A 9,452-nucleotide genomic window follows, 5' to 3' on the forward strand; every position below is an offset into this window, starting at 1 on the left:
GCCTGGCTTAATAATTATTTTTTTATTTTTAATAACTACATGATTAGAAGAAGCATTTCACTACAGCTTTAACATATTCAATAATACACTCCAGAGCAAGAGTACATCTCTTTCACAAGTGGGTGCAAGTTACTAGGTTCACAGTTGAGTTAATACATTTACACAATATACAATTACTCAGTATAAACCCTGTAAGACATAAAATTGAATGAGTTTTTTAACCTTTAAAGGATCTTTCTGGCATATGTGTAGTGACTAAGAGTGTGGGCTCTAGGCTCTAAACACCAGGGTTCAAATCCTGGCTGTGACACTGAATTAGTGAAGTTAGACTAAACTGTTGTAACAAATAGACCAAGATGTGTATAATGGCTCAAAAACAACAGAAGTCTTTCCAGCTCGTGTAGCAGTCCCAGGAGACTGTTTCCTTTGTGACATTCCTCCATATGACTCAGGAACCTAGGTTCTTGCCATCCCCAGGGCATCTAGCTAGTGGAAGGGTAGAGAGACTGTGGAGGAGACAAGATGGCTATTTATAAACTCTGGACCAGACATGGCATACATCATTTCTTTTTTAAAAAATATTTTATTTATTATTTATTATTTTATGTGTATGAATGTTTTGCTTGCATGTATGTAAGTGCACCCATATTGTGCAGTGCCCATAGAAGCCAGAAGAAGGTGTTGGATCCCCTGGAACTGGGGTTACAGACTGTTGTTAGCCACCAATATGGTGCTGGGAACCAAACCTGGGTCCTCTGCAAGAGCAGCCAGTGCTCTTAATGGCTGAGTCATCTCTCCAGCCCCAGCACACACCACTTCTATCTACCTTCTTGTGGGAGAATCTGGTCATACAGCTATACCAACTGCAAGGGAGGCTGAGAAACATACTCTAGCTTATTTCTTAGGAATTCCCCTTGTTAGGCTATCCAATAGAATTTCCTGTAGTGGTAGAAATGTTCCAGATCTGAATTTCTACTATAATAGCTGCTAGCCATTTGTTACTATGGAACACAGAAGTATGGTTAATAAAATTGAGATTTAAATATTTTTGATTATAATTAAATAGCCATATGTGGCTATAGCTGTGCTACTGGACAGTACAGTTATAAAGAAAAGGGGGGAGGAATTTGGGCAAAGAGGCAGTGGTCTTTCCAGAATCATTTGTTAGGTACTGATGATTGAGTAACTGATGTGTTTTCCCACTTTCCTCAACTATAAAATGGGCATAGGAGGAAAATCTTCCTCTTCAGGCTATTGAAAGGTGGAGCTCATTCAGTCAAAGCACCCCAGTGCACGCTTAACCAGTGTTCTAGCTATAGCCTAAAGGCAGGGATGGTGCAATAGTCCATGGATCAAAGCCCTCCCTTACCTCTTATCTCTGTTTTCTCCAACCAAGCTATACCACTTACTTCTCTCCAAAAATGTTCCTTTCCTCTAAATTGTGTTCTTAAGACCTGGTTCAAATGTCACATCTTTATGAAGCCCTCCCAGTGTGGTCTCTCCAGGCATAGACGAGGATTCTGATGTTTTCAAGGACCTACAGCATCACGCAAGGAAGCTCATCTTGTCTTGTGCTTTTGTCTAGATAGGCATGCTTTTCTCCATCTACCTATCTTCTTCTCTGCCCAACAGAATTCTTTGAAGAGTTTGGGACATTTGGCAACAAATGTCTGTTGTATTTGAGTTGGATTCATCAGGGCCAGAGAGAGTTGCAAGGACACATTTCTTGGACAACTAGAGCCAAAGATTTCATCTACATGATCCCCAATGAAGCCAGGGTTTGGCAACTTCTCAGGTCACTAACTCTGTGTAGACATCCAAATGAGAAAGCTAAGACCACCTCACTGGTGTGGAGCTTGCCGAGTTCTTTTCGACGTTTGTACAATTTTTCTTCTCCTACATTTCTCTATAAAAATAGGCTTCGAGTTTGCATGCCTTTTACCACATGTCTTTTCCCACTGTCTGTCTACTCCTGGCAAAATTCCTGACCAGAAATGCCAAGGAGGACTGGAACCACTCAATTTAGCTTCCTGGACACCAGTCCAATGAGCTGTGTAAGTACTCCATGACAGCAAAGCCACACAGGACACATCCCACGGCCTCTGTGGCTCTGGGCAACCCTAAGAGTGTCACTCAAGATTATCTTGTGCCATTTTGACATCAACCTCAAAAAAATCTCAAGAATATTTCCCTAAATGCCCTAAATTATCATAAACATTCATTGATGGTTTTTATTAATAAGTTTACTTAGAGCTTTCCAGTTATTCTTTCAACACATACTTGCTGAGATCCTGCTCTGTGTCAGACGTTATTCTGGTGTTTAATATGTGAAACAGAAGAATTCCCATGTTCAAGGAGTTTTCATTCTGGTTAGGTGGGAAGAAAATAAATATGTCACCTGCCAACCAAGTTCCACGAAGGCAAAGAAAGCAGGGTGCCTCTTGTGGCATAACAAATCATACCAACACTTAGTGACTTAAAATAACACATTTTTTCTTATGAATCTATGGCTTGGCTGGGCTCCCCAGGCTCACTGAGAAGGCTTCAGTGACTGGAGACTCAGCAAGGGCTCCGGGGTCTAAGACAGCCTCACCACATGTCTGAAGCATTGCTGTTGGTCATCAGCTGATCCTGTTTCCACATAGCTCTCGCCACTCAAGAGTCCAGTTTGAGCTTCAGTATAAGGTAGTGTGGAAGTTCAAAGATTGTGAAGGCAGAGACTGCAAGGCTCCTATGACTTAGGACCAGGTGACATTGTACCTTCTTATATTGGTCAGTGCCATTGATAAGGCTTGGCCAGTCTGCAGAGGATGCCATTTTTGGGGTGACTTTTAATGTAATACATTGGGCAAAGGCATAGTGAATAATGGTGTGTTGTTTGAAATATAGTGGTCATAGAAGGACTCTCTGAAGAGGGGCAGCTTGGGAAGGGACCTGAGTGAAGTAAGGAAATAGGATATCTGGAGGAAGAATGCTCTGGGCAGAGGGAATAGTATTATCAAAGGTTCTCAGGGCAGACCACTATAATTCTTTGCATTAGAGACAATGCAGTATTAAGTTTTTGAATGAAAATGCATCCTTGTTACTTATGGGAAATTCTTGGGCAACAATGGTGAATCCTGAGGGAAGTGAACCAAGTTAAAATGGGACAACTGATTTTGAAGCACTGAGGTGTGAAGATGAACCGTTTGTGTAGTGGAAGACCCAAAACTGTCTATCTCATTCCCCTGCTGCCTCCATCCTCAGCACTCCTCACCTGATGTGCCTTGTGCAGCCCTGGAATGCTAAGACCTGGAGTTAGAAAATTCCCCCTACTTCCAGTCTCAATACCTCCAGTTTCAGTTAACATTCATCCTGGCCTCCACTTGTCCATAGCCTTGCCCTTTCACAACCTGTGGGGGTAAATCCAGGTGTGATACATGGGAGGACAAAGTGTTTGGTTCACTAAAGGATGGAGCAAAACAGAAGGGGTTTTCTGCTGTAATTATCCAAGATCATCAGGGCAGTCTGAGGGTAATCGGGCAATTAGTGTGTGTGTAGATGGGGACAAGTAGCTAGCTCACTAGCTGCCAGCTGCTTGTCACTGCTCTTCTGGCCCCTAGGCTGGATTCCTGGCTCTACCTGTGGACTATTAAAGTGTAATGACCCTCTCATGCAGAAGAGCCTGTCATTATATCTGTGTTAATACACTATTTAGCCACAAAATCCTGCCGAGTCACTCTGTAATTAAAGGACCTCCACATGGTCCCCTGCTCTGGCACTGGACAGCCATTAAAATTGTCAGGGCAGGGATGACTTTACAAAGCTGAGAAAATGGACTAAGGTCCCCTCTGAAACTGTGTGCCTCAGAAACAGGATTTTAGAGGCATCAAGATCCCCCAAATCAAGTACATTCCTCATGGACTAATTCATGGCTACTGAGTACCAAAGCCAACGTTAAAATTTGAAAGTTGTCTCTTCTGAAGCCCTGGTAGAGAGGGAATCCCATCACACAATGAAACAAAACTTTCTAAAAGTTCTCCGAGACGCTTCTCATAAAACAATGAAGGTAACTGTAGAGGGGGTAGCCACACAAGTTGGCAAAGATGTGGAGAAACAATCACCCTTCTCATTCTTCACTATCACCCTCAAAGCTCAAGCATCCCATCTTTCCGCAGGCCTCACCCCTCTTTGGGGTTTGTCATGAGCAGTCTTTTCTGATGAAAATAATTTTTTTCTTCAGCCTCACCTATTTCTCCTCCTTTCTTTTACATGATCATTGCTGCCAAAGGGCAGAAACACAGAAAGGCCCTTAAAAGAGTGGAAGGGATAAAACTGTGATTGTTATTTGACCTCTGTTGCCTAAACAATGCTATTATGATCATCTTTATACAAATACCTTTGTTTGCATCTTTATACAAATACCTTTACACACATGTATGGACTTTTGTATAGGATAGGATACTTAGGGAGTCTGAGCATGGTTTTTTTACTTTATTTTTATGTGTATGAGTAAACATACACTGCACGTATGTAGTGCACCCATGCCATGCGATATTTGTAGAGGCCAGACGAGGGTGTCAGATCCCCTGGAACTGGAGTTAAGGGTTGTTAGCTGTCATGTGGGTACTAGGAACCAAACCTGGGTCCTCTGCAAGAGCAGTCAGTGCTCTTAACCACTGAGCCACGTCTCCAGTCCCATGAGTATGTATTTCTTAATTTGAAAAGGTGTCAAATTGTTTCTAAAAAGTTATACACATTTAGCTTATTAGAAAGCCTGCTTTCCTACATCCTTGCCAACTTGGATTGCTGCCCATCTTAAAACTTTTTTTGTTTTCAGATTATGCAAGTGATAAGTGTTCTTTGTGTAAAAAAAAAAAAAAGGAAAATATAGAAAAACGTAGGAGAAAGTAAAGATGAACTATTATGCCACCATCCAAAGGTAAAAACCAGCCCAATGTAATGACACACAGCAGTAACTCCAGCACATTGGAGGCTAAGGCAGGAGAATCAGGAGTCCAAGGCCATCTTGGAATGCCTCAAAAACAAGATCGCAGAGGCCATAGCTAAGGTAATTGTAACCTGAGGAACTTTGTGGAATCCCAGTGCCAGTTACAGTTTAAAGATCACTCCATTCTCCCTCCTCATCTCATGACTCCAAAAACCTAAGGCATACTTTCCTGAGCTTGTAGAGACTACACTGAGGTGGGTGGTTGCAGATATTCACATCCTTAAAATGTGTCCCTAGTCAGAACAGTTCTGCTGCCAGGAAGGCTCCAAGCCCAAGGATTTGCGGAGTAGAAATGGAACACAAACATTCAGAAAATGTGTTTTCAGACCTTGGCAACTGGATCCAACAGATTGGAAAACCCATCTCCCTGGCCAACCCCACAGCCAAGTTTCCATTTCTTGGGGACCCTAACGTGCCCCGCTAAGCCTCTGTGCTAATGACTGCTCTGCTTTCCATTCCAGAGACCTGAACTATAATGAGCTGCAGGAGTTCCCCGTGGCCATCCGGACCCTGGGAAGACTACAGGAACTGTAAGTTCTTTTGTGGTGTCTGTGGGTGCTTCTCCCAGGGGTAGAGGCCAGCCAGGCCTCCCTCACATACCTCCTCACCTCCAGTGGTCCTTGTAACTGGTCCTTGCAAAAAGCCATGACTATAGACCCTCCCCTGCCCCCAGAACAGCTCTAAGTAGTCACAGGCTATGTTAGCACGACTTGGAGCATCTTTTAGAGGTGGAATGTCATCAGAATAAATGGCTCTGGGCCCTTCAAGCCTGGGAAGATACTTGGTAGAGGAAGATGATGCTTTGCAGCCTGGACCTGGCACTGTGAACGTATCCCATCTTTGTTAGGATATGTTCAGAGAAGAATTAGAAGAGGAACTGGGGGCTGGTTTGCAGGGTCACGCATCAGTAACATGCCTAGAAGGACTTAGAAGTTGACTCTGGAGCCCATAGCCTATTATTTATTATTATTATTATTATTATTATTATTATCATTATTATTGTGTATGTGTGTGTGTGTGTGTGCGTGCACATGAGTGCAAGTGTGGGCCCACATGACAGGGCATACAACAGTACACGTGCAGAAGTCAGAGGACAACTTTGTGGAGTTCATGCTTTCCTTCTACCTTTATGCAGGTTCCAAGAATTGAACTCAGGTTGCCAGGCTTGCATGGCAAATACCTTTTACCTGATGAGCCATCTTCCAGCCCACATATTTATTAGTCTATTTGAACATTCACAGCTGGGTGCTGTGCTTGGTGCTAAGTACAAACCAAGGGTGAGTTAAACATGGGTCCTCCCAAAGGATCCTTCAGACTCATCCATGACACAAAGGAGCATGTGTCAAACAGGAAACAGGACAAAGCAGTATATAATTCCAGCCTTAAACTGTGGTGTGGCATACTGGCTAAAATAATCATGGAAATTCAGAGTAGCAGTAAGATCACTATGGACTGCAGTATCCTGAGACTGGTCTCAAGGGATGAGTGGGATTCAGGCGGAGGGGATGGTGGAAGAGGACAGCTGTTTCAGTAAGCAGAACAGTGGAAGGACAGACCCTAACAGGAAGTGGAGAAGGTAGAAGATGACCACAGAAGATACTCCAGCCTTGCTTGGGGGTATGCTCAGTGACCTCAGAAATCTAGTATTCAGCGGGACTTGAGTCCAATTAAGGGAACATGCAGGTTCATGAAATAAGCCCTAAACTCAGCATCTTCATGACTCAATCTACCACTTAAGACCTATAGCAGCATCCATGTGCCACCTTCCTTACTTCTCCTATAAATCTGAGAGTGTGAATGCCAGGGGTATAGGTAGCAGATAAGGGAAGACTGGACCAGCCAAAAGAAAGGATCAGAATGAGAGACTACTGGAAGTCTCCTATTACAATGTCACTTAGGTCTACTTTTCTTTTCTTTTCTTTTTATATGAGACATGAAAAAAAGGTGGTATTTGATCAAGAAGGCATGGAAGAGGCTGGATAGCTGTCTCAATGATTAAGAGCACCTACTGCTTTTACAGAGGAACCAAGTTCAGTTCCCAGCACCCACAACAGGGGCTCACAAATGCCTGTTAACTCCAGCTCCAGGGTATCCAACACCCTCTGCTGGCCTCTACGGGCACTGCACTCATGTGCACAAACTCACATTTAAGACACACACATACATCTACATATAACTTCAAAACAAAAATTAAATGCAAGTGGGGGAGGATAAAGGAATAAAAGCTGAGAACGCCATGAGGCACCTCTTTTGCCATTTTGTGCAGCTGTCAGGAAGTCACAGGATCTGTATTTGAGTGTGGACTTTGCAGCACAGCTGTAAATGGGGGGGGCACCCACTCTTCTGTAAATAAACTCCCACCCTATGCTCTGTTAGCAAACCCAATAAATTCCTTAGGATTAAAAAAAGAAAAGAACAGAGCTAATGGAAGCCTTCATTATTCCACCAAAGTTGACCCCATGTTGGCAAATCCTTAGGTCTTTGATTTCTTATTCCTCTTTCCCTCCCTCCCTTAATCTTCATTGTATATATATTTTTATATAACCTGCTTCAAGTTATTTCTGGAAAAATGTGTTTAAAATTGCCTCTCTTTGGAATAAAATTAATTAATTAATTAATTTTTAAATTTAAATTAAAGCCGGGTGTGATGGCACACACCTTTAGTCCCAGCACTGGGGAGGCAAGAGGCAGAGGCAGGCATGGATCTCTGTGAGTTCAAGGACAGCCTGGTCTACATAGTGAGTTCCAGGCCAGCTGGGACTACAGGGAGACTCTGTCTCAAAAAGACCAAAAAAAAAATTAAAATTAAATATATATTTTTAAAAAGGGCATGGAAGGAACAGGACACACCAAGGCATGGGGACAGAAAGCCCAGAGAAAGACAAGCAGAGGCTGAAAGTTCCCAGAACAATAAGACACACATTTAGACATTTATCCATCTGTGTCATAAAACCCTCCAAACCCCACAGAGACTGACCCAGTCCAACCCACAAAAGAGGTATTCAAACAAACAGAATGACTAGAACAAAGGAAGGAAGAACAAACAACTCTTGGTGAGTGGCCCTGGCCAGAGGTGTGTGAGGGTGAATCTTGAGTAACTGTAAGTAATGGTAGGAGAGCAGGAGATGAGAGAGTTGAGCAGAGGCTAGAGGACACAAAGCCAGAATCTTCAGTAGAGAAGAGGATCATGGGAGGCCTGCTCAGACTGGGTGGTGTGATTTTCATCCCTACAGGTTGTTTCTTTAAAATCTTCTCAACTACACATTGTTCCTAGCTTCCAGACCTCAGGCAATCAGCAGTGCCTCATTGCTCACCACCCACAATGCCATCCATGGTCATTTAGCACCTGTCTCTGCCTCTTATCCCCACTGCTGCTCAGACCCTCCTGTGGTTCTCCACTTCAGGGCCTTCATTTGAGGAACTTCTCTCACCCCGGATCCCCCAAGTTCTTTTCTTTCTGTGCCTTCCTTTTCCTTCCACATACTCTTGGCTTCCTTTGTGGGGACCTACCATGGATTATTCCACAAATGGCCGAGGAGTAGATTCCCCTCTTGGAACCTGAACTCAGCTACTTACTCTTGAGTTGCTCTCACTGGCTTTCTGAGAACTGAAGCCTGGGACCCCACCCCATCTCCTCACACTTGTCAGAGAAAAGCCTGGGTTTGTTAAACAGAGAAGAAAACTCCCAGACAGGATTAGAGGCTGGGATCTCCAGGCTGAGGTCCCTTTGGTCCAGGGTCTGTCTAGTCAGCTGCCAGAAAATTCCCTGGATTTCTATGCACTACCTCTTCACACCTCTCCCTTTCCACTCCTCTCCCCAAATCCTCACTGCTCCTGGGTGCTCTCTTCCAGGGGTTTCCACAACAACAACATCAAGGCTATCCCAGAGAAGGCCTTCATGGGCAACCCTCTTCTGCAGACAATGTGAGTAGGGCTCCTCCTGCTTGTGATATGTGTTTGGGGAGGTTGGCGATTGAGTACAAGGAATGCTTCAAGAAAGCACCAGGGAGGCAGGCGTGTTGGAGACTTTCTATCCTCTTCCATGAGTCTCCACTAAGAATAGAAGGGAAGCCAGGCATGGTGGCACATGCCTTTAATCCCAGGACTTGGGAGGCAGAGGCAGGTGGATCTCTGTGAGTTCAAGGCCAGCCTGGTCTGCATAGTGAGTTCCAGGACAGCTGGGGCTACAGGGAGATCCTGTCTCAAAAAGATGAAAAAAAAGAAGAAGAAGAAAAGGGACCTAAAAAGGTAAGTAGCTGATCCTCAGGGGTCACATGGGCTTAAGAGTAAAAATAAATCGGTTTATCTGGACCAACTGTATGGCCTTAAACACCCAAAAGGAAAGTATAACCAAAGATTAAAGATTAAAGGAACTCTTAATTTCATAAGAGTCCATATGTATAGCTAAAGGCTACATAACAAGCAGCAATGCCAGACAGGTGATACCTTCTTTTGAGTTGTT

General features: G+C 43.7%; 1 protein-coding gene across 5 annotated transcripts in view; it reads left to right on the forward strand.

Moving 5' to 3' along the window:
* Positions 1 to 9,452, forward strand: part of Lgr6 (leucine rich repeat containing G protein-coupled receptor 6) — a 133,644-nt gene that overhangs the window by 105,093 nt on the left and 19,099 nt on the right. For all 5 annotated transcript variants that reach the window (XM_017797450.2, XM_017797451.2, XM_029562173.1 and 2 more), the window contains 2 exons: positions 5,452 to 5,520; positions 8,843 to 8,914. In XM_017797450.2, the coding sequence (XP_017652939.1) occupies positions 5,452 to 5,520; positions 8,843 to 8,914 (141 nt within the window). The remainder of the gene's footprint in view (positions 1 to 5,451; positions 5,521 to 8,842; positions 8,915 to 9,452) is intronic.

This window comes from Nannospalax galili, unplaced genomic scaffold, assembly GCF_000622305.1.
Source record: "Nannospalax galili isolate Female #2095 unplaced genomic scaffold, S.galili_v1.0 scaffold113, whole genome shotgun sequence".
In the NCBI taxonomy this organism is placed as follows: Eukaryota; Metazoa; Chordata; class Mammalia; order Rodentia; family Spalacidae; genus Nannospalax; species Nannospalax galili.